This window comes from Eriocheir sinensis, chromosome 9 (genome assembly GCF_024679095.1).
Source record: "Eriocheir sinensis breed Jianghai 21 chromosome 9, ASM2467909v1, whole genome shotgun sequence".
Lineage (NCBI taxonomy): Eukaryota > Metazoa > Arthropoda > Malacostraca > Decapoda > Varunidae > Eriocheir > Eriocheir sinensis.
This window is the reverse complement of record NC_066517.1, coordinates 5,141,123-5,166,052: the sequence shown is the minus strand read 5'-3', so window position 1 is coordinate 5,166,052 and position 24,930 is coordinate 5,141,123. Positions and strand designations below refer to the sequence as shown.

The 24,930-nt window shown below is 49.1% G+C and overlaps 1 protein-coding gene across 4 annotated transcripts in view; it reads left to right on the top strand.

The window, feature by feature from the left end:
• The window catches only part of LOC126995868 (uncharacterized), a 37,933-nt gene extending 14,378 nt beyond the window's left edge, over positions 1-23,555 (top strand). For 2 of the 4 annotated variants that reach the window (XM_050855762.1, XM_050855763.1), the window contains exons 8-14: positions 13,752-13,833; positions 14,198-14,300; positions 15,112-15,292; positions 16,038-16,156; positions 22,238-22,407; positions 22,800-22,939; positions 23,209-23,555. In XM_050855762.1, coding sequence (XP_050711719.1) covers positions 13,752-13,833; positions 14,198-14,300; positions 15,112-15,292; positions 16,038-16,156; positions 22,238-22,407; positions 22,800-22,939; positions 23,209-23,351 — 938 coding nt within the window. In that variant the 3' untranslated portion in view covers positions 23,352-23,555. The remainder of the gene's footprint in view (positions 1-13,751; positions 13,834-14,197; positions 14,301-15,111; positions 15,293-16,037; positions 16,157-22,237; positions 22,408-22,799; positions 22,940-23,208) is intronic. The other 2 variants (XM_050855760.1, XM_050855761.1) reach the window with 1 other exon arrangement.
• The last annotated feature ends 1,375 nt before the right edge of the window (positions 23,556-24,930 follow it).

Here is a 24,930-nt window from a genome sequence, read left to right as displayed (position 1 = left end):
TTTTGTAATACAGATCTCAAACTCTGCACCCTTTATACTTGCATACATGTGTGTATAAAATGACGCAGAGGATTTTTGATTTACAATGGATGGGTTGGTGAAGGGACTTGTGGGTAGGGGAAGGGTTGGTGAAGGGACTGGTGAGTAGGGGATAGGTTGGTGAAGGAGCTGGTGGGTAGGGGAAGGGTTGGTGAAGGGACTGGTGGGTAGGGGAAGGGACTGGTGGGTAGGGGAAGGGTTGGTGAAGGGACTGGTGGGTAGGGGAAGGGTTGGTGAAGGGACTGATGGGAAGGGGAAGGGAGTGGTGGGTAGGGAAGGGACTGGTGGGTAGGGGGATGGGTTGGTGAAGGGACTGGTGGGTAGGGGAAGGGTTGGTGAAGGGACTGGTGGGTAGGAGAAGGGTTGGTGAAGGGACTGGTGGGTAGGGGAAGGGTTGGTGAAGGGACTGGTGAGTAGGGGATAGGTTGGTGAAGGAACTGGTGGGTAGGGGAAGGGTTGGTGAAGGGACTGGTGGGTAGGGGAAGGGACTGGTGGGTAGGGGAAGGGTTGGTGAAGGGACTGGTGGGTAGGGGAAGGGTTGGTGAAGGGACTGGTGGGTAGGGGAAGGGACTGGTGAGTAGGGGATAGGTTGGTGAAGGGACTGGTGGGTAGGGGAAGGGTTGGTGAAGGGACTGGTGGGTAGGGGAAGGGTTGGTGAAGGGACTGGTGGGTAGGGGAAGGGACTGGTGGGTAGGGGAAGGGTTGGTGAAGGGACTGGTGGGTAGGGGAAGGGACTGGTGGGTAGGGGAAGGGACTGGTGGGTAGGGGAAGGGACTAGTGGTGTAGTCGCCATTGCGACTGGAGCAGGATTAATCACACAAGACCTTGTCGCACACTCGCTTTAATGCGGTTTACCTGCGGGATAAGCGATACATTCACTTAATCATACAGCACACGACACAGCATAACAGATAATTGATACAGACACATCGAGTATACCAAATTTGTCACCTTACCTAACAGATCATTAACAATGCACTCTTAAACTCACGACATTGAGGGTCTAATGACAGCCTTTGCAGCTCTTCTCTTTCTCGTCAGCCGTGGGAGACGGGAACTCGGCCGCCCTCCCCTGACGCCGTCTCACTCCCGTCTCTCCTCCCGCCCGAGGCGAACCTCTCTATGGCCCCTCATTTGACCCTAGGGTCAACCATGAGGCCCTCCTTATCTATGCCTTTTAGGCACTGTAAACAACATGCCGGGGCGCCCCGACTACTCGCTCGGGGCGCCCCGCTCTATCTCTAATATTCTACATTCATACACTCCATACATATGGCCTTCATAGGCGCGACATACCATAGGCGCGCCTCCATACATATGGCCTTCATAGGCGCGACATACCATAGGCGCGACTACATACATTTGCCCTTCATAGGCGCGACATACCATAGGCGCGACTACACTCCCCCCGTTGGACACGCCGTACGTGTACAAGACATGAGCTTGACAAGGGCACGTGGTGAGAGAGGGACTGCGCCAGTGAGCGGAAAAAAACCCCGACATGTACGTTAAATAGCAGACTGCGGGGAAAAAACTCCTAGGCGCAGCCGCTCCGCCACGGCCGGGGCACCATCACGTGCAAGTGTGACCCTAATCGCAACGAGGGTTGTGTGTCGGCGAGGTAGACCGGGCACCCGACATAGCCCCGGAAGAACGTCACCCCCGACACCAGGATAACGCGAAGGCATGTGGTGGTCCTCTCCACGACCAATTAAGTCACCCAAGCGGCGCGACAACCCAAACCGAAAGGGTTGACAGCCCATTAAGCCACAACGAGAAAACCGCCCACCAAGACACCGTGGCAAGACTGCCCAACGGGAGCAGAATGGGAAGACCGCCCAAGCAAGCAGAGTGGCAAAACCACCCAAGTACCCAAAGTGGCAAGACAGAACAAGAAATCAGAGGGCAAGACTGCACAAGGAATCAGAGTTGCAAGACTACACAATGGAAGCAGGGTGGCAAGACTGCACAAATGAGTCAGAGTGGCAGGACTACACAAGGAATCAGAGTTGCAAGACTACACAATGGAAGAAGAGTGGCAAGACTGCACAAATGAATCAGAGTGCACAAGGAATCAGAGTGACAAGACTACACAAGGAATCAGAGTGGCAAGACTGCACAAGGAATCAGAGTGACAAGACTACACAAGGAATCAGAGTTGCAAGACAACACAAGGAATCAGAGTTGCAAGACTGCACTAATTAATCAGAGTGGCAAGACTGCACAAGGAATCAGAATGGCAAGACTGCACAAGGAATCAGAGTGGCAAGACTGCACTTATTAATCAGAGTGGCAAGACTGCACAAGGAATCAGAGTGGCAAGACTGCACTAATTAATCAGAGTGGCAAGACTGCACAAGGAAGCAGAGTGGCAAGACTGCACAAGGAAGCAGAGTGGCAAGACTGCACTAATTAATCAGAGTGGCAAGACTGCACAAGGAATCAGAGTGGCAAGACTGCACAAGGAAGCAGAGTGGCAAGACTGCACAAGGAATCAGAGTGGCAAGACTGCACAAGGAAGCAGAGTGGCAAGACTGCACAAGGAATCAGAGTGGCAAGACTGCACAAGGAAGCAGAGTGGCAAGACTGCACAAGGAATCAGAGTGGCAAGACTGCACAAGGAAGCAGAGTGGCAAGACTGCACAAGGAAGCAGAGTGGCAAGACTGCACAAGGAAGCAGAGTGGCAAGACTGCACAAGGAAGCAGAGTGGCAAGACTGCACAAGGAAGCAGAGTGGCAAGACTGCACAAGGAGGCAGAGTGGCATGACTGCACTAATTAATCAGAGTGGCAAGACTGCACAAGAAATCAGAGTAGCAAGACTACACGATGGAGGCAGAGTGGCATGACTGCACAAATGTATCAGGGTGGCAAGACTGCAAAAAGAATCAGAATGGCAAGACTACAGAATGTGACAAAGTGGGAAGACCGCCCAAGCAATCAGAGAGGCAAGATCGTACAAAGTCACAGCGTGGCGGGACCGCCCAAGTTAGATTGGCGAGACCGCCCAAGTCAGTATGGCGAGACCGCCCAAGTCTGTGTGGCGAGACCGCCCAAGTCTGTGTGGCGAGACCGCCCAAGTCAGTGTGGCGAGACCGCCCAAGTCAGTGTGGCGAGACCGCCCAAGTCAGTGTGGCGAGACCGCCCAAATCAGTATGGCGAGACCGCCCAAGTCAGAGCGGAGTGGCGAGAGAACCCACAACTCCGACATGGCGAGACTGCCCGCGGAATCAGGTCCCCATCCCTCTTGTCCTCTCCTTCAGTTGCCAATGTAGAGGTATACCACCACCTCCGGAACTCCTGTTGAGGGCTCTTGTCTCTTGTCCTCCTCTTCGGTTGCCAATATAGAGGCATGCCACCGCCTCCGGAACTCCCGTTGAGGGCTCTTAGCTCTTGTCCTCTTCGGTTGCCTATGTAGAGGTACACCACAGCTTCCTGAAATCACGCTGAGGGCTCTGGTCTCTTGTCCTCCTCTTCGGTTGCCAATGTAGAGGTACGCCACCGCTTCCTGAACTCCCGTTGAGGACTCTGGTCTAGAAACCTTAAACATCAGGCTCAGGGCGTTGCGGTTGAGAGGTAGGCTCTACCCTCGCCGAACAGATGTATACCATCGCCCAGATGGAGACCGGCCTGGCCACTAGACTCTGCTCGTACTACCAAAGAAACCCTAGAGCGTCCGCGTGCTCTCCTTGCTACTCTTCATGAACAGGCCTCGATATCCGCCGACACTGTAGCGAGCTCCCTCCTGCCTTAGGTTGACCAGTACTCCCAGTAACTAACTGCCCATGTCGTGTCCTTGACGACCCTCTGGAGAATCCACCAGATACCTTCACCTCCCAGAGAGTTCATTCGTTCCTGTAGTAGTGTAACATGTGTCGTTCCCCTCCCCTTCTTTCTCTCTTGTGAGCAAGCAACTGAGTGCAGAAGCCGACCCCATCGTTATGAGTGGCTCGTTGACCATCCACCCCGATAGTGCGTAAAGACTCTAGCTACGGAGGTCCTGCTGAAGGACCTCTGCGTCATCGTCCGATTGGAGTAGTCTTCTTCAATTTCAATTCTTCAATTTGCGTCATCCCCAACCTGCTTATGGCACTGGTTTTCCGCCAACTGTTCCCTGCGAAACACCACTAGTAACTCGTGCCCAAACTGATAAACCCAGACTCTATCCTTCGACCGCGTTCCCGGTCCCTAGAAGTCTACTCTCCTCGCTCTCTGTCCGTATCGCGGCGTGCCCTTGTTCTTGGCGTCTGCGGGCCTCCCAGAACGTGGCTCCTGTACTCCTCCCTCGGTAAGGTGGCCTCCCGCTACACTCCGCCGAGCCCTCGTGCACCTCAACCGCTTAGGGTGAGTCTTGGCTACCGATATTACTAAGTTAATATGGTGCCCACCGCTCACATGTCTACTATTCACGGACATGCCTTTGTCTACCTGACCCACACAGGCTGATTACGGCCCTGGTCACTATTTCCCCTTCCTCTCTATCTCCGCCGTTGCAGAGCGGCTCTCCACTCCAGGTTTCTCTCAGTGGTCGCCACATTCCAGCCACAGTCATCCTTGACAGCTCCTGCTTTGGCTCACAAAAGACTCTAGTGCCCGGGTCTATGGCAGTGTCATGCGTGTCAATACTTGTGTCGAAGATCTGGTCTAAAGTCCGTAAAGAGAGTCCTCGGCAGAACAGCCAGAGCTTGTAGCACGTAAATGCTAGTCTCAACGCAAACAGCATGCCCTCCATAGGTGTTGACCTCTCAGACAACCTGTCCAGCCTTTATACATACCCGTAAGACCCTGCGGAACCTTAATCAGTAGTCAGCGCTCTATTACTCTACTGCATACTTAGTAACAGACGGCGGAAGGCTCCCAGCTGACCCCTACTTGCCATGCATGAGTCACGCTGGAGGTCTAACATGACAACACAACTAATAACAAACGAACCACAGGATCCACAAACAGCGGACGCACCTAAATTGCATGTATCGTCAGTTGACCATTATCCCATTCAAACACCGCGCGCAACACCACTGTCGTGCACACTACTCTCACTACCACCGCCGTGCACACCGCGCTCAAAATCACTGTCGTGCACACCGCGCTCAAAATCACTGTCGTGCACACCGCACTTATTACCACTGCCGTGCACACTGTGCTTATTACTGTCGTGCACGCCGCGCTTATTACCACTGTCGTGCACACGGCTTATTACTGTCGTGCACGCCGCGCTTATTAACCCTGTCGTGCACGGCTTATTACTGTCGTGCACGCCGCGCTTATTACCACTGTCGTCCACACTGTGCTTATTACTGTCGTGCACGCCGCGCTTATTACCACTGTCGTGCACACGGCTTATTACTGTCGTGCACGCCGCGCTTATTACCACTGTCGTGCACACTGTGCTTATTACTGTCGTGCACGCCGCGCTTATTACCACTGTCGTGCACACTGCACTCAATACTCCTGTCGTGCACTCCGCACTTTTACCACTGTCGTGCACACTGCACTCAATACTACCGTCGTGCACACCGCACCTTTACCACTGTCGTGCACACTGCACTCAATACTACCGTCGTACACACCGTCGCACTTTTTACTGCACTCAATCCTCCTGTCGTGCACACTGTGCTTATTACTGTCGTGCACACTGCACTCAAGACTACTGTCGTGCACACTGTGCTTATTACTGTCGTGCACACTGCACTCAATACTACTGCCGTGCACGTCGCGTTTATTACCACAGCCGTGCACACTGCACTCAAGACTACTGTCGTGCACACTGTGCTTATTACTGTCGTGCATACTGCACTCAAGACTACTGTCGTGCACGTCGCGTTTATTACCACAGCCGTGCACACTGCACTCAAGACTACTGTCGTGCACACTGTGCTTATTACTGTCGTGCACACTGCACTCAATATCACTGTCGTGCACGTCGCGTTTATTACCACAGCCGTGCACACTGCACTCAATACCACTGTCGTGCACGTCGCGTTTATTACCACAGCCGTGCACACTGCACTCAATACTACTGTCGTGCACGTCGCGTTTATTACCACAGCCGTGCACACTGCTCTCAGTACCACTGTCGTGCACGTCGCGTTTATTACCACAGCCGTGCACACTGCACTCAATACAACTGTCGTGCACGTCGCGTTTATTACCACAGCCGTGCACACTGCACTCAATACTACTGTCGTGCACGTCGTGTTTATTACCACTATCTCTTTCTCGTCACGCATACAACACGTGACCACTGAGCGTCGCCAATTACGTCTAACGTGTATCACCAGATACGTTTAACACAACTCATCAACGATCACTGAGCGTCATCAACCACCTTTCAACAATCACGTCCAACGCATACCACCAGATGCGTTTAACACAACTTATCAACAGTCATTCGCATACCTTAATTGTGCGTCTTATTTTCATCACGCGCAAACATGTGTGCTTACCCAGGGCTGTGAACAAGAGTGCCTTCGTACACCAGCCTAATATATTTGGTGACCTCTGACCATACTGTCATAACATTCCCGACGATAAATTGCCCTTGCGATAGTAAACCTCTCCCTTATTCTTCCTCTTCACTCTTCCACCTTTCACCCCCTCTCATTTCCCTCTATTTCCTCACATCGCCAAACGGCGATAACACTCCCATCACAACTGAGTTTTCATTTATCACAAATGGTTACTTCATTTATCACAACTGAGTTTATCATTTGTGTACCGTCACACCAAGCGCGATAGCAATGAGTGTCACCGTTCACACCAAATCCATGGCAGCACCAAAAGCCGCTAACAACGTATCACTATCACTCGTAATACCCGGCCGTAGAACAAAGTTGTCCAGCACTTCGTCACGCCGTCGCGGCGCTGGGTTCACCGCGTCAGCGAAAGTACTCGTTCCACAATTCCAGTAGACTGTATTCGTCCCGTCACCTCGCACCACGAGGTTCGACACTTGATCGACATTCTCTCGCCTCTGCAGTCGACCCGTTGTCGTAAACTGTAGTCGCCATTGCGACTGGAGCAGGATTAATCACACAAGACCTTGTCGCACACTCGCTTTAATGCGGTTTACCTGCGGGATAAGCGATACATTCACTTAATCATACAGCACACGACACAGCATAACAGATAATTGATACAGACACATCGAGTATACCAAATTTGTCACCTTATCCTAACAGATCATTAACAATGCACTCTTAAACTCACGACATTGAGGGTCTAATGACAGCCTTTGCAGCTCTTCTCTTTCTCGTCAGCCGCGGGAGACGGGAACTCGGCCGCCCTCCCCTGACGCCGTCTCACTCCCGTCTCTCCTCCCGCCCGAGGCGAACCTCTCTATGGCCCCTCATTTGACCCTAGGGTCAACCATGAGGCCCTCCTTATCTATGCCTTTTAGGCACTGTAAACAACATGCCGGGGCGCCCCGACTACTCGCGCGGGGCGCCCCGCTCTATCTCTAATATTCTACATTCATACACTCCATACATATGGCCTTCATAGGCGCGACATACCATAGGCGCGCCTCCATACATATGGCCTTCATAGGCGCGACATACCATAGGCGCGACTACATACATTTGCCCTTCATAGGCGCGACATACCATAGGCGCGACTACAAGTGGGTAGGGGAAGGGACTGGTGGGTAGGGGAAGGGACTGGTGGGTAGGGGAAGGGTTGGTGAAGGGACTGGTGGGTAGGGGAAGGGACTGGTGGGTAGGGGAAGGGTTGGTGAAGGGACTGGTGGGTTGGGGCAGGGTTGGTGAAGGGTCTGGTGGGTTGGGGAAGGGTTGGTGAAGGGACTGGTGAGTAGGGGAAGGGACTGGTGGGTAGGGGAAGGGTTGGTGAAGGGACTGGTGGGTAGGGGAAGGGACTGGTGGGTAGGGGAAGGGTTGGTGAAGGGACTGGTGGGTAGGGGAAGGGACTGGTGGGTAGGGGAAGGGACTGGAAGTTAGGAGAAGGGTTGGTGAAGGGACTGGTGGGTAGGGGAAGGGACTGGTGGGTAGGGGAGGGGACTGGTGGGTAGGGGAAGGGTTGGTGAAGGGACTGGTGGGTAGGGGAAGGGTTGGTGAAGGGAAAGGTGGGTAGGGGAAGGGTTGGTGAAGGGACTGGTGGGTAGGGGAAGGGTTGGTGAAGGGACTGGTGGGTAGGGAAGGGTTGGTAAGGGACTGGTGGGTAGGGGAAGGGGTTGGTGAAGGGACTGGTGGGTAGGGAAGGGTTGGTGAAGGGACTGGTGGGTAGGGAAGGGTTGGTGAAGGACTGGTGGGTAGGGGAAGGGTTGGTGAAGGGAAGGTGGGTAGGGGAAGGGTTGGTGAAGGGACTGGTGGGTAGGGGAAGGACTGGTGGGTAGGGGAAGGGAAAGGTGGGTAGGGAAGGGTTGGTGAAGGGACTGGTGGGTAGGGGTTGGGTTGGTGAAGGGACTGGTGGGTAGGGGAAGGGACTGGTGGGTAGGGGAAGGGAAAGGTGGGTAGGGGAAGGGTTGGTGAAGGGACTGGTGGGTAGGGGAAGGGTTGGTGAAGGGACTGGTGGGTAGGGGAAGGGTTGGTGAAGGGACTGGTGGGTAGGGGAAGGGTTGGTGAAGGGACTGGTGGGTAGGGGAAGGGTTGGTGAAGGGACTGGTGAGTAGGGGAAGGGTTGGTGAAGGGAAAGGTGGGTAGGGGAAGGGTTGGTGAAGGGACTGGTGGGTAGGGGAAGGGTTGGTGAAGGGACTGGTGGGTAGGGGAAGGCAGTGGAGGGTAGGTGACGGGTAGCTGAAGGAACTGGTGGGTAGGTGAAGGGTTGGTGAAGGGACTGGTGGGTGGGGAAGGGCCTGGTGGGTAGGGAAGGGTTGGTGAAGGGACTGGTGGGTAGGGGAAGGGACTGGTGGGTAGGGGAAGGGACTGGTGGATAGGGGAAGGGTTGGTGATGGGACTGGTGGGTAGGGAAGGGACTGGTGGGTAGGGAAGGACTGGTGGGTAGGGAAGGGACTGGTGGGTAGGGGAAGGGTTGGTGAAGGGACTGGTGGGTAGAGGGTTGGTGAAGGAAAGGTGGGTAGGGGAAGGGACTGGTGGGTAGGGGAAGGGACTGGTGGGTAGGGGAAGGGTTGGTGAAGGGAAAGGTGGGTAGGGGAAGGGTTGGTGAAGGGACTGGTGGGTAGGGAAGGGGTTGGTGAAGGGAAAGGTGGGTAGGGGAAGGGTTGGTGAAGGGACTGGTGCGTAGGGAAGGGTTGGTGAAGGGACTGGTGGGTAGGGAAGGGTTGGTGAAGGGAAAGGTGGGTAGGGAAGGGTTGGTGAAGGGACTGGTGGGTAGGGAAGGGGTTGGTGAAGGGACTGGTGGGTAGGGGAAGGGTTGGTGAAGGGACTGGTGGGTAGGGAAGGGTTGGTGAAGGGAAGGTGGGTAGGGAGGGGTTGGTGCAGGGTATGGGGGGTAGGGGTCGGGTTGGTGATGGGAAAGGTGGGTAGGGGAAGGGTTGGTGAAGGGACTGGTGGGTAGGGGAAGGGTTGGTGAAGGGAAAGGTGGGTAGGGGAAGGGTTGGTGAAGGGACTGCTGGGTAGGTGAAGGGTTGGTGAAGGGAAGGTGGGTAGGGGAAGGGTTGGTGAAGGGACTGGTGGGTAGGGGAGGGGTTGGTGAAGGGACTGGTGGGTAGGGGAGGGGTTGGTGAAGGGACTGGTGGGTTGGTGAAGGGTTGGTGAAGGGACTGGTGGGTTGGTGAAGGGACTGGTGGGTAGGGGAAGGGACTGGTGGGTAGGGAAGGGTTGGTGAAGGGAAAGGTGGGTAGGGACAGGACTGGTGGGTAGGGAAGGGTTGGTGAAGGGACTGGTGGGTAGGGGAAGGGTTGGTGAAGGGACTAGTGGGTAGGGGAAGGGTTGGTGAAGGGACTGGTGGGTAGGGAAGGGTTGGTGATGGGAATGTTGGGTTGGGGAAGGGTGGGTGACGGGACTGGTGCGTAGGGGAAGGGACTGGTGGGTAGGGGAAGGGACTGGTGGGTAGGGGAAGGGTTGGTGAAGGGACTGGTGGGTAGGGGACGGGTTGGTGAAGGGACTGGTGGATAGGGGAAGGGTTGGTGAAGGGACTGGTGAGTAGAGGAAGGGATGGTGAAGGGACTGGTGGGTAGGGGAAGGGTTGGTGAAGGGACTGGTGGGTAGGGGAAGGGTTGGTGAAGGGACTGGTGGGTAGGGGAAGGGACTGGTGGGTAGGGGAAGGGACTGGTGGGTAGAGGAAGGGTTGGTGAAGGGACTGGTGGGTAGGGGAAGGGACTGGTGGGTAGGGGAAGGGTTGGTGAAGGGACTGGTGGGTAGGGAAGGGTTGGTGAAGGGACTGGTGGGTAGGGAAGGGACTGATGGGTAGGGAAGGGACTGGTGGGTAGGGGAAGGGTTGGTGAAGGGACTGGTGGGTAGGGAAGGGACTGGTGGGTGGGGAAGGGACTGGTGGATAGGGAAGGGACTGGTGGGTAGGGGAAGGGACTGGTGGGTAGGGAAGGGTTGGTGACGGGACTGGTGGGTTGGGGAAGGGACTGGTGGGTAGGGGAAGGGTTGGTGAAGGGACTGGTGGGTAGGGGAAGGGACTGGTGGGTTGGGGAAGGGTTGGTGAAGGGACTGGTGGGTAGGGGAAGGGTTGGTTAAGGGACGGGTGGGTAGGGGAAGGGACTGGTGGGTAGGGGAAGGGACTGGTGGGTAGGGGAAGGGTTGGTGAAGGGACTGGTGGGTAGGGGAAGGGTTGGTGAAGGGACTGGTGGGTAGGGGAAGGGTTGGTGAAGAGACTGGTGGGTAAGGGAAGGGTTGGTGAAGAGACTGGTGGGTAGGGGAAGGGTTGGTGAAGGGACTGGTGAGTAGGGGAAGGGACTGGTGGGGAGGGGAAGGGTTGGTGAAGGGACTGGTGGGTAGGGGAAGGGTTGGTGAAGGGACTGGTGGGTAGGGAAGGGTTGGTGAAGGGACTGGTGAGTAGGGAAGGGTTGGTGAAGGGACTGGTGGGTAGGGAAGGGTTGGTGAAGGGACTGGTGGGTAGGGAAGGGTTGGTGAAGGGACTGGTGGGTAGGGAAGGGTTGGTGAAGGGACTGGTGGGTAGGGAAGGGTTGGTGAAGGGACTGGTGGGTAGGGGAAGGTTGGTGATGGGACTGGTGGGTAGGGGAAGGGTTGGTGAAGAGACTGGTGGGTAGGGGAAGGGTTGGTGAAGAGACTGGTGGGTAGGGGAAGGGTTGGTGAAGGGACTGGTGTGTAGGGGAAGGGACTGGTGGGTAGGGAAGGGTTGGTGAAGAGACTGGTGGGTAGGGAAGGGACTGGTGGGTAGGGGAAGGGTTGGTGAAGGGACTGGTGGGTAGGGAAGGGTTGGTGAAGGGACTGGTGGGTAGGGAAGGGTTGGTGAAGAGACTGGTGGGTAGGGAAGGGACTGGTGGGTAGGGGAAGGGTTGGTGAAGGGACTGGTGGGTAGGGGAAGGGACTGGTGGGTAGGGGCAGAGTTGGTGAAGGGACTGGTATTTAGGGGAAGGGACTGGTGGGTAGGGGAAGGGTTGGTGAAGGGACTGGTGGGTAGGGGAAGGGTTGGTGAAGGGACTGGTGGGTAGGGGAAGGGTAGGTCAAGGGACTGGTGGGTAGGGGAAGGGTTGGTGAAGGGACTGGTGGGTAGGGGAAGGGACTGGTGGGTAGGGGAAGGGTTGGTGAAGGGACTGGTGGGTAGGGAAGGGGTTGGTGAAGGGACTGGTATTTAGGGAAGGGACTGGTGGGTTGAGTGAAGGGACTGGTGGGTGGGGAAGGGTTGGTGAAGAGACTGGTGGGTAGGGGAAGGGACTGGTGGGTAGGGGAAGGGTTGGTGAAGGGACTGGTGGGTAGGGGAAGGGTTGGTGAAGGGACTGGTGGGTAGGGGAAGGGTTGGTGAAGGGACTGGTGGGTAGGGGAAGGGACTGGTGGGTAGGGGAAGGGTTGGTGAAGTGACTGGTGGTTAGGGGAAGGGACTGGTGGGTAGGGAATGGACTGGTGGGTGGGGAAGGGTTGGTGAAGGGACTGGTGGGTGGGGAAGGGACTGGTGGGTGGGGAAGGGACTGGTGGGTAGGGGAAGGGGAAGGGTTGGTGAAGGGACTGGTGGGTGGGGAAGGGACTGGTGGGTGAAGGGACTGGTGGGTAGGGAAGGGACTGGTGGGTGGGGAAGGGTTGGTGATGGGACTGGTGGGTTGGGGAAGGGTTGGTGAAGGGACTGATGGGTAGGGAAGGTTGGTGACGGGACTGGTGGGTAGGGGAAGGGTTGGTGAAGGGACTGGTGGGTAGGGGAAGGGTTGGTGAAGGGACTGGTGGGTAGGGGAAGGGATGGTGAAGGGACTGGTGGGTAGGGGAAGGGTTGGTGAAGGGACTGGTGGGTAGGGGACGGGTTGGTGAAGGGACTGGTGGGTAGGGGAAGGGTTGGTGAAGGGACTGGTGGGTAGGGGAAGGGTTGGTGAAGGGACTGGTGGGTAGGGGAAGGGTTGGTGAAGGGACTGGTGGGTAGGGGAAGGGTTGGTGAAGGGACTGGTGGGTAGGGGAAGGGATGGTGAGGGGACTGGTGGAGTGGGGATGAAAGGTCAGATGGAAAAACATTATCCTAATTTTTCATAAATAAAGAAGTTATTCAAATTCCAAAACTAGTCACAGTTCTCTAATCTTTCCGAAACAAAAGATTTTCTTCTAATAGAAAATAACTGAAGACGTTATCTTAATCGTTGCTAATCACAAGACGTTTCCCAATCTTTCAAAATCTAAAGACGTGTTTGTAATCCAAAAGTAAAGACCTTTTCCTAATCTCTCAAAAACTAAAGATGTTATTATAATATATCAGAGCCTAAAGCCGTTATTCTAATCTATAAAAAAACTATTGTTTTTAAAAACTCTATCTTCATTTTTCAAAAGCCTGAGACTTTATCTTATTATCTTCAAATGTATGGACCTTATTCTAATCCTCGAGGATGTTGAATTTATACATCCTCATTCTAAAGTATTTCAGTTTTAGAAGAGGTGGGTAACTTTTTGTGCGAGTAATTTCAACAATTCTATAATGAACTCCACATCCACCTCCTCTCTTGCCCTTTTCCCCTGCCACCCTCAACTATGTTACGGCTCTTTACTTTTCCTGCAACTCCGCTGCAGTTACATATCAAGCAAATACCTCATGATTCATTTTGAAGCCTCTTAACCGTACTAAGCACCCTGAGCTTCTTGATAGCTGGTATTCAGTTATCTTTTTTTTCTTTTTTTGAGGAAGTGACAATAATAGTGGAGTGTCGTGACCCAGAACATCATTATCAACTTCAGCCATTACAAGTTCACTGCAGGGCAAAAACCTTTCCCAAACCTCTCCCGACGTCTCCACCTCTCTTCCTGGTGATAAGGTGCAACCTGTATTTCAAGGATCATTCCTTATCATCAGCTAAACCAAACCTAACCGGTAGTGAAATGCCCAGTTTGAAATGTTCAGTAGCAAACAGTCCGGATATCCTATCAGCCATGGTTCTTCATAGTGCGGGTTATTCTCCCGCTCTATAGGTCTTGAAATGCGGGCTCTACTTCTTCACAAATAGATAACTGAATACTAAACAGCAGGACGTACGCCGTTCAGTAATACTAATAGATTTTTAGACCGAGTTATAGGGAAATTCTTTAAATAAAACTGAGTTGCAACGAACTTTTTTGAAGAAGTAACCTTTATGATTATCTCATCGCGTGAGAAACGGAATAGTTATAAGATTCTGCTTCACCACCCTGTCGTTTGCAGCGGAGCGATTTGATGTTGTGATTGAGGCAAACCAGACGGTCGACAACTACTGGATCAGGTTCAACGGACTTATCGACTGCCAGTAAGTATGTCTTGCCTTCAAGCTGAGCAACGTTAAAGCGATATCCGACACTACATGCCATATAAGGAAATTATTATGCAATAGCTGTAAGAGTACTCGTGCATTAACTTTTTCTGTTTATCTTCCGACCCTACTAGTAGAAGAAACCTCAGGAACACAGCAATCAATTCCAGAGTTTTTTTTCAGTACATAAGTATTCTCAGTCTGTAAGAATTATAAGATGAGGACCTCATTGTAATATGCTTTAAAGTTTTATCCTCCATAAACCGTATATGTATGTTTTACAAAATCTAAATCAGTTCTTCAACCATTTAATCACTCAATCAATCCAAGGCGTAAGGAGCTAAAATCGCACCTACTACAGGCAGTTGCAATGTGTGCAGGGCGCCGTGCTGCGCTACGACGGGGCCCCTGACCAAGACCCGACCGCACCTCTCACCTACACCGCCGACTACCCCTCAGGCGTGGTAAACCCTTTAATTTGATTCTACTTGTTTTTTTTTCCCTTCACACATAAATTTGCTTAAAGGAACAATAATGGTGCCCCGATATCATAATCTCTTTTATCTCATTTTTATCATTTAAATTTTCAGCTTGAATCTATTATATTATATATGAACACTTCTTTTAGTTTCTTTCGTTGTTGTCTTTTACATATGTATTTATTCATTCTATATATATCTTTCTTTTTAGGAATATGTTCAGTAAAGGCCTTTTCTTTCCGTTTGGGAAATGTCCGTTCATTCAATAATTGTTCGTCGGCCAAGTATCTGGACACACACACACACACACACCACATACACACACACACACGGAAATCTCTATAGTGCAGTGGTTAGCACGCTCACCTCACAACCGAGAGGTCTTGGGTTCGAGTCTCAGGCGGAGTCAAGATGGATGGGCAGTCTCCTTTAATTCGTGTCCCCTATCCACCAAGCAGTGAATGGGTACCAGGTATCGGTCGGGGGTTAAGTCCCACCTGCCAGGGGAGGACGTTCTAGCCATAACCAAAAATCCATTACCAGAGCTCCAAAAGCTCATTCGGAGAGGCTACTGCTGGGGTCACGAATTTAGAGCGTGACCAGACCATGGTGACTTACACCATCACCGTCACCACCACTATCAGCGCCACTTCTACCATCACCAACATAAACCCAGACAAACAGATATACAGACACAACATTTTATTAGCAAAGACAAAACTCTTAACAGAAAGAAAGCAAGTGGATAAAAACAACAACACTCAGATAAATTATAGCATCATTTTCCTCCACTCAGGTAGTGAATCCTCTCAACACTGCTGGAGACGCACCGGAGGAGGTCACTATAGCCGAACTTGATGCCCTTGTGTCCAGCAGTCTGTCCACAAATGTTGACAAGAAGTTCTATCTCGGCTTCGATTTCCATCGAGTCAACAATACACTTATCTACAACCCATACCTCTACCCCTATAATGGAGGTTAGTATGTTTAATGATACAGTATTTAAGCTTTTCATGGTCAATCACTTTAGTTGGTCAAGGGCATTGTAGTGAAATTAGATCTTTAAACAGACTGATCCACTTCTCTACAACCCTTACTTTTATCCCACAGCAACAGCATACCCCTACATTGGCCTACAACAATACCTTCCTTTTTTCATGGTAATTCGAACTGGTAGGTCACGGGCACTGAGCTCAAATTGTACCTGAATAGACTACATATCCTCTTATCTTAATATAATATACAATACCCACCTTTATCCCTACAGCGGAGACAAGTCTATTCAAAGTTATCCATATTTTCATTTTGTTCACGCAATTTCCAAGTGGATGATCACGAGATAATTATAGTTTATGACATTGCAGTTAGCCTGTTTAACAATATAATTAAGTTAATACTTGAACTGGCACAGAAGATACATTTCACAGCCATTACAATAACTTTGAACGGGGTGAGCTGCAATACGAAGACGCTTTACGTTTCTCGGACTAGCCAACTACCGTTTGTTTGGAAGAGAAAAAGACTGAAAACTCCCGTCCCTGGCAGTTCAGTATGACTGTTGATGTAGCGAAAGTCAGGCCATTACTGAACCGCTTCATTTATATGAAATAAATATGATCAACTAAAAATGTCAAGTAACAGTGTTGATTGCTGCAGGTCATCTTCAATTTGTTCCTCTCAAAAGTCTAATTTTCGTGTAAACTAATTTCTCAACCTCCACAGTGGGTGACGAATGGCGGATCAATTCGCCAATGATTAACGGCATCGCCTTTAAACACCCGCAATCCCCACCGCTTTCCCAACCCTACGCGGAAACCCCGACGCTCTGCAAATACGACGAGGTAGGTACAACAAGTCCCAAAATTGTCACCTATTCTTTGAACGATATAACATTCATTAGAGTATGAGCATAAACTAGAGAAGACGGGTGCTACAGTTTGTTTTAATGTTTGTTTTAGTTCATTTGCATATTTCGTCATGTTTTCAGGTGGGACTAGCTTTCTTACCAACCCAAAAAATACCAAGCATTTTTTTTCAATGGAGAGAAAAATGCTGGTTATAACATAAAGAGACATGAAGCGAGCATCATATATTAGGGAACTGTCAAAGATTGAAGATAGTCTAATGACGATATGAATAAAAAAAAAAAAAATGGACTCGGACAGTTCAAATGATAGATGAACAGCCAAAGTAGACAGAAGAACCGGTGGAGAAATTATATGAAGTATTTGCCGGAATAGGATCAAGGTGATCAATGTGGTCTCCTTGAGCAGGATGAAGTACACTAACACCAGATAGAAATAGAAGGATAACGTTGTTAACGGCCTTCGTAGTTATGATAGTGATTATAATTTTTTGCTGACTCTTACATACGATATTCCTCCTCTCGACCTGGATTTTTTTTTCTTCTTCTTCATAATAATAATGAAAGCGTCTTAAATGTTACTAAATGAAAAGCAAAGATCATGGAACATATGGGCACTATTCAAAATCTATAGGTTAAAAGGTACAAAGAAAACAAAGAAATGTTCTTAAAGTATGTTTCGTTTAACCTAGAAAAGCCCTTCCTCTTTTCCCAAACAATGTACACACACTCAAAAAAGTATCGTTACAGTGGGGTCCGACGAGTCTCATACTAAGCAACCCGGTAATCTCGGCAGGGTTGGTAAAAGTGCGATCACTCCCCACCACCTCAGCTTTGCTGGGGGAGCAGGGGTGGGTTTCATCAAAGTTCCTAAGTCCGCGTGCGAGAAACCTTGGGCATGTTTCACGAAAGCTCCCAAGCCTTGGAGCTCTGCCTATCTCGCTCGCCGCCTTGGGAGGCGCTCCCAAGGAAGGTTCCAAGCGTCAGACTGTAAACATGGCAGCCCCTGAACAACCACGCCAGCACCGACCAAGGAATTTTCGCCTGAGAAGTACGATGACACCGAGTTCAAGAAGAGGTTCAGGGTGGACTGTGCTGGCCTGTTGTTCGTCACTGACTTGGTGCGACACGTGATTGGCAACAGGACTGAGAGGAACCGTGCGGTCACAGCGGAGCTGAAAGTGGCGTTGACTCTGCGATACCTCGCCACCGGGAAAATGCAACAGTGCAGCGCAGATGACTTTGGAGTTTCCCGGGCCACAGTCAGCAGAATCATCACCCAGACTGCGGATGCTCTCGTGACACAAGAGAATATGAGGCGGTTCATGGGCTTCCCTTTAAACCGGGGGGTAGCAGCAGAGAATGAAGGCGAAGTTTGCCGAAATTGCTGGTTTTCCCGGTGTGGTGGGTGCTGTTGATGGCACCCACGTAAGAATAGTGGCCCCACATGAGCATGAAGATGTGTACGTCAACCGCAAGAACTACCACATCATCAATGTGCAAGTGTTATTTGATGCACAGTACAAGCTGCGGGACATGGTGGCGAGGTGGCCAGGGTCTACTCACGACTCACTAAATGTTTGTTTACACCGTGGTGCCGTTGAAGATGCAGATGGAACAAAAATACGTGCACATATTCCTTACAATGAAGATACAATCGCTGTACTTCAACTAAATATCAATTGTTTATATTTATAATTCCATAATTATACATAAGAAGTGTAATTTAGGTTAACTGAAGACATATTAGACGTCAAAGCGACGCGGAAGTTTGGCAACGCTGGTTTCTCCCAAGACCGCCCCCAATCCTACTTGGAAGTGCTTGTGGCGCGGTGATGAAACACGCCCAAGAAATTCTCCCAACTGCGCGTGACGTCACTACGCCTGGAAGAGCACTATGATGAAACCCACCCCAGGACAGGACCCCCGTAAGGGAGGGATAGAGAGGAAGGGAGACACTGAGCTATCAGATATCACCATAATAATAATAATAATTTGAGTGCCACTTGTTTAAGCTTTAGAGTGACATTATAACATATAATATTTCCCCATGTCAAAGACAAAACATCAACCATCAACGCATGTCAGATATAGTTAATTTCCGCGTGGCATCTAGACGAGAGTCTCTTGTTTTCTACTATAGAGAATTTGACAAGTGATTACTGCATGGATAGCTAATTTAGTCTGCCATGACATTACAGCACCACCTATGACAAAAAAGCCCACCTCAAGATCACTAACCCACCACAATGACTTAGGGCATTCATGGTGGGTTGTGCTATGCCACCACCGCCTACAATTAGCTCGAATTAGGTGTTTTATGGCGAGCCCTTTTTAGGGTTCACCGTATCACAGCCACGACTCGAGAAAGCCCAGAAAAGGGTCTGCCGACATTCTCGGGTTAAACTACTCCAACCGAACTTTACGACCTGACAGCTAACAGGGGGGCTTTGCCCCTCTCGATCCCCCTGCTAACCCAGATGGGATGCGCCCCCTGGACCCCGCCCCCCCCCTTACCTTTACTGGACGGAATACATTGTTGCAGCGTGGACAAGGAAATGGTGAAACCGCTCGCCAACATCTTGCAACGTACGCTTGAACATGCTTGCGAAATGGTGAGTGTGCCTCCTGAACTTGGGAATGTTGCTCCTCACATCCATCACATCTGTCCGCCATTTCTCCTCTTTAAATACTGATGAGTGGTGAGCCAGGCACGGGCAAGCCAAGAAACGACTGTTATATTCATCACACATATGAAACCAACATAAAAGCCTCTCAAGCCAACTACTTGAACTCCGGAATCTCTTACATTTAATACTTGATGTTGCTGTAACACTTATCCCCTTAGCAAGAGAGGGATTCCAGGCATTTATTAAGCAGGCGCACTATCGCCATCAAAATGGCACTGCCCCACAGGGCCGCCATTGGTGGCTTTATTTACAAAATATATATTTTTGCCATAAGTAGAGCACAGAAATGCTTCATTTCAGGTAGAGAGCATCATTGCAATAGCTTCTTTTACCCTACAATCTCCCTGGTCATCATAGCCCTCCCCATTACCTGGTGTTTTAAGTTTGTTGAAAGGGAAAGGAATATTATCTGTTCCTTCTTATCATCACTTGTAGACGCAGTATTTGTTTGATGTGCCGGTAAAACTAGAGTAGTACAATAGTATGTGATACCTTGGAAAGGTTATTACTCCCGTGGGAGCAATATTGGAGGCGCGTAGTGATTCTCCATATATACCGCACTAAGATATCAAGATCTTTTATAGTATCAAATATCCAATGTTTTATTTCCAATTCACTGAACGTCGAACAGACCCAGTTTATCTTTCAGTCCTGAATACTAGTAGTCATGATCGGTTATGTTATGAATTCTCTCAATTTCAGTCTAAAAAAACTACACAAGATTGGTCATTCGTTTACCGATTACCATTGATGAGGTTTCAGGTCCTACTCCACTGCAGGCGTATCGCTCCACAGGGCTGTCAACAATGTAATGATGTTAGCACCTAGAAGTTTACCATTTACCGTTAATGAGGTTTCAGACCCTGCTCCACCGCAAGCGCATCGCTCCACAAGGCCGTCAACAATGTAATGGTGTTAGCACCTAGAAGTTTACCATTTACCGTTGACCGTTGATGAGGTTTCAGGCCCTGCTCCACTGCAAGCACATTGCTCCACAGGGCCGTCAACAATATAATGATGTTAGCACCTAGAAGTTTACCGTTTACTGTTGATGAGGTTTCAGGCCTCGCTCCACTGCTAGTGCAGCGCTCTGCGAGGGCCATCAACAATTACGATATTGGCCTCGATAATAATCCTCGATACACTTTTGCAAAACGTCGTAGTGAGTGAGTGAATCTTGATTGCTTTCATGAATAGCCTACTGATGTCCTTTTAATAAACTTGGCAATTAGGTGATGTACTCAGTGACCCACTAACCGACATCTTTAAGATGTCGGCAAATACTGGTTATGTGCCCAGCGTATGGAAAGTAGCTAATGTGACGACAATTTTAAAAAAGTGGGACAGGTCAGCTGCTTCAAACTATCGCCCAATTAGCTTAACATCGGTTATAGGCAAGATGCTGGAGTCCATAATAGCCAGGAACATTCGGGAGCATCTAGAGAAACATAGCTTAATTCAGGACTCGCAGCATGGGTTCACTAAAGGTAGGTCATGCCTCACCAGTCTCTTGTCCTTCTACAATAAAGTATTTCAGGCGGTAGACAGAGATGAAAATTATGATGTAATCTATCTTGATTTTAGTAAAGCGTTTGACAAAGTTCCTCACCAACGACTGTTGCTTAAATTACAGGCTCACGGAGTAGAGGGTAAAGTTTTTAACTGGTTCAAGGCGTGGCTTAGCAATATGAAGCAAAGAGTGCAAATCAATGGTGAAAGATCTGACTGGGGATGTGTTACGAGTGGGTCCCACAAGGTTCAGTATTGGGTCCAATTTTGTTTATTATTTATATCAATGACTTAGATACAGGAATTAGTAGTGATGTCAGTAAGTTTGCAGATGATAACAAGATCGGTAGAGTAATTGAGTCGGATCAGGACGCTAGTATTCTCCAGGATGAACTAAACAGATTGTATGACTGGGCAGATAAATGGCAGATGGAGTTCAATGTAGGGAAGTGCAGTATTCTGAGTGTAGGTAGGAACAACCCCTCTCATAACTAGTGCTTAAATGACACTCTCATAAGCAGGTCTGGGTGCGAGAGAGATTTAGGGGTCTTAGTTAGCTCTGATCTCCGTCCAAGGGCACAATGCATTCAAGCTAGAAATCGAGCAAATAGGGTACTGGGACTTATTTCAAGGAGCGTAAGCGACAGTAGCGCCGAAGTCTTCTTCAAACTATATTTAGCATTAGTTAGACCTGATCTTGACTATGCGGTTCAATTCTGGTCACCGTACTATAGAATGGATATCAAAATGTTTGAATCAGTGCAGAGGAGGATGACTAAGATGATTCAAGGGTTACGAAACTTGCCATACGAGGAAAGACTCAAACAGTTGAACTTGCATTCCCTAGAAAGGCAAAGGGTGCGTGGAGACATGATAGAGGTTTATAAATGGATGAAGGACTTTAATAAGGGGGATATTCATAAGGTTTTGTTGGTAAGAGAACCGGGTAGGACACGAAGTAATGGGTTTAAACTGGATAAATTCAGATTCAACAGGGACATAGGCAAAAATTGGTTTACTAACAGGGTTGTGGATGAGTGGAATAGGTTTAGCAGTCATGTGGTGAGTGCCAATACAATTGTCACATTTAAAAATAGATTAGATAAATTCATGGACAGCGATATTAGGTGGGGTTAGATACACGGGAGCTTAGGTTCAAAGGAGCTGCCTTGTACAGGCCTACCGGCCTCTTGCAGACTCCTACGTTCTTATGTTCTTATGTTCTTATAATGTACCATCCTGGAACTAATGGTTCCACTGTACGTGTCTTTTCTCTCATGAACAAGCTTTCGGCATCTGAAAAAAAAAAACTTCAAATTGCAACACTAAAAACATTGCTGGTAAGAAAGATAAAGTCTAACAATAACGCAAGGTGTTTATCATATTGTCTCTTAAATGGACGAAATTTTAACTATTCACTGTGTGAAGTGTTAAAGCATAATTTCATCACGCAAACACGACAATATTATAGTGCTACATACAACACAGATCAAGTCAGTTCGACTAAGTCTCCACCTGTGTGTTTCATGGAGCGTTACTGCGCCAGCTCAAATTCTACTGCTTCATTGAGTCCCGCTCACTTGATTCAGGCAAGTGAAGCCACACAGAATACACACAGCGATACCAACATGAGTAGCCTGTTATCAATGGCTTCGTCCTCGGTGTCAGTTTGTATCGTGCTGAATGTGTAACGATACTTATTTGAGTGTGTGTACATTAATGGCCAATCCACAAGCAAGCTCTCAACTCAGGCTGGATATTGGTGGAGGATCGAAAAGGTTAAATCCTGCTGGTGGGAATACTCTGCGTATTTTTTTTTTAAGAGAGTACTGATGTGCCGTCCTTTGGCACCTTCACAGACACCTTTGTGTGAGGGAGACTTTTGCAGCTGCTTCTACGTGCTGGAAGTAGACCTGCACGAGACGGTGGAGTTTGTGCTGGTGGACGAGGGCAATGTTGGAGACGAGAACCATCCATTCCACCTGCACGGCTACAACTTCGAAGTGGTGGCCATAGGAAGGATTGGAAGGTAAGTCCGCTGCGTGGTGCATTCCGTGGTCAAAGGCTTTTGTTTTTGTCGAGGCTGGAGATGACACAGTGACCTCGATGGACTTCTTGCTCGCACTTCTTCAATATATTCCTCAACTGAAAAGAACTCCAGTGAATAAAAAAAAAAAAAAAAAAAATAAAGAATCAGGCTTAATATGAACATTTCCATTTACATGCATTTGACATTGATACTCTAGAAATTTTATGAAACGTTACGAGTGAATTTCAATAATTTCGTATTGATTTCCTTCTGATTTAATATATATCTTAGTAATGAAATCAGAGGTTAAATAAGGGCATGCAGTACCTTTCGGGGTATGATGATGATGATGACGACAAGAAGCGAACCCCTCGGGTGTATTCTTTCTGCAGCATGACGACAGTGGCAGAGGTGAAGGCGCTTGACGCTGCAGGTGGCATCAATCGAAAGTTGGAAAACGCAGCCAAAAAAGACACTGTCACCATTCCTGACGGTGGTTATGTTGTTATCAGATTCACTGCTGACAATCCAGGTTGGTTATTGATACTTTCCCATCCCACTTCGCACCTGGCATGGAACCTTTCCTCTTCTTTTTTCATTTTTATCCATCTTAGAAAAGAAAAGAAAAATAGCTATTGTTGGTGTTATTCGTATAAAATTCTCATGCAAGATTTTTAGGTGTTGTTGCTCCTCATTGTGTTCTCCCGGAGTGAGACACACAGTGTGTTATTGAAGACGCGCTTGATTATTCTATCTTGACTTCTTGTTCCTTCAGTTACCACGTTCGTTCTCCCCCGGCAGGCTGGTGGCTGATGCACTGCCACCTTCTCTTCCATAACGTTTTTGGAATGGCGGCCGCCCTGCACGTAGGGAAACCCGAGGACTTGCCGCCCGTACCTGAAGGTTTCCCCACCTGTGGCGACTTCGTGCCTCCCTACGACTAGTGGGCACACGTCAAACATTGCTGCACCAAACCACCAGACTATCTTAAACTCTTTTAAATTACGTATACAACCGCTATTACTGAAATGCATGTCGAGCATCTTTTCTCATAATTAGCAACTAACTTTGATATCTTAAAAGATAAAAATAAGAAACAAAGTAAATGATTAAATACAAAATATGAAGTATTATATAAAAAATAAAGCAACTCATATGAAAACTATTTTTTTTCCCAATTCAGTGTGACTGAAAAAAATAAGGTAAATATTTCCTGGGCTGGGAGATTAATCACGTCTGGGGCAGAGTACATGTTGCAGTCGGAGTTTGGCATCTCCCACAGTTAACTCAAAAAGCTGAAAGGTCATGTCAACGTGTGTAGAACAACAGAGAAGCCTGCGTGCTATAGAGGAATGAATGTAGGTAATGAGGCCATTCCTGGCGTGGTGTACATACGAGAGAGAGCGAGGGAGCCGCTTCCCCTGGCGCACATTTACATACTGTACCACAGTACAGCGCAGGGGTGTGAGAACGTGTGAGCGACACTGTTTGAAGGGGTACTCAAACAGAACTCCCCGACACTCACTCGCGTACACCTTCACTTAATAATAGTGTTTTTTTGTTTTCTTTCGTGTGTGTGTGTGTGTGTGTGTGTGTGTGCGCGCTTGTTGATATTCCACTGATTGATAGCCTATTTCTTATCGCAGAAATCTGTCACTTAATGTAAGTATATATATAGATGAATGCCCTCATGGCCACTCCCATGGGACTTGGCATTGGCCAAGTTTTTGGCAATATTTTTAGCGAGCTTCCTGGGCCGCTTCGACTTCGCATTTTTCGACAAAGAGTTAGCTTTACGTCCTTTTCCTTGAGGTGCTGCGCCCTTAGGTTTTCCTTGTGCTCTTCGAGCAATTGATGCTGATTGACACCGAATCTCTCTCTCTCTCTCTCTCTCTCTCTCTCTCTCTTAATATGCATATTATGTGTGTGTGTGTGTGTGTGTGTGTGTGTTTGTACATTGTGTCACATCAGTAGTAACAAATGTACGGAAGTGGGGGTAGCCTCAGCGGGGGGGACTGGAAGTGGGGGTTGGGGGGTCAGGGGGGGGTTACGGAAGAGGGGGTATCTGGACCCCCCCTACCCCCCCATCTCTTTTACCAGGAGGGAGGGTGACGGGAGTTGGGGTGCCCAGCAGGGAGGGGGGGGGGGGTGACGGGAGAGGGGGTACTTGAAGGGTTAAGATAAGATCGTGGGCCCTCGAATGACCACAAGATTATAATCACGGAAAAGGTTAAAGGCATTAGGTTAATGACCAGGCTGGAATATGAATTTACTCTCTAATGCAAGTCCGAAAATAAAAAAAAAAATCGCCATTGAACGTAAGAGTCGATAAATTATTTAAGTTTTTGCTTGGTGTATTGTATCATTATCTTATTTCTCATTTCTCAACTTGTTTCTTCTTATTTCTTTCCTCCTTATATATAAATATATATATATATATATATATATATATATATATATATATATATATATATATATATATATATATATATATATATATAGATAGATAGATATAATATATAT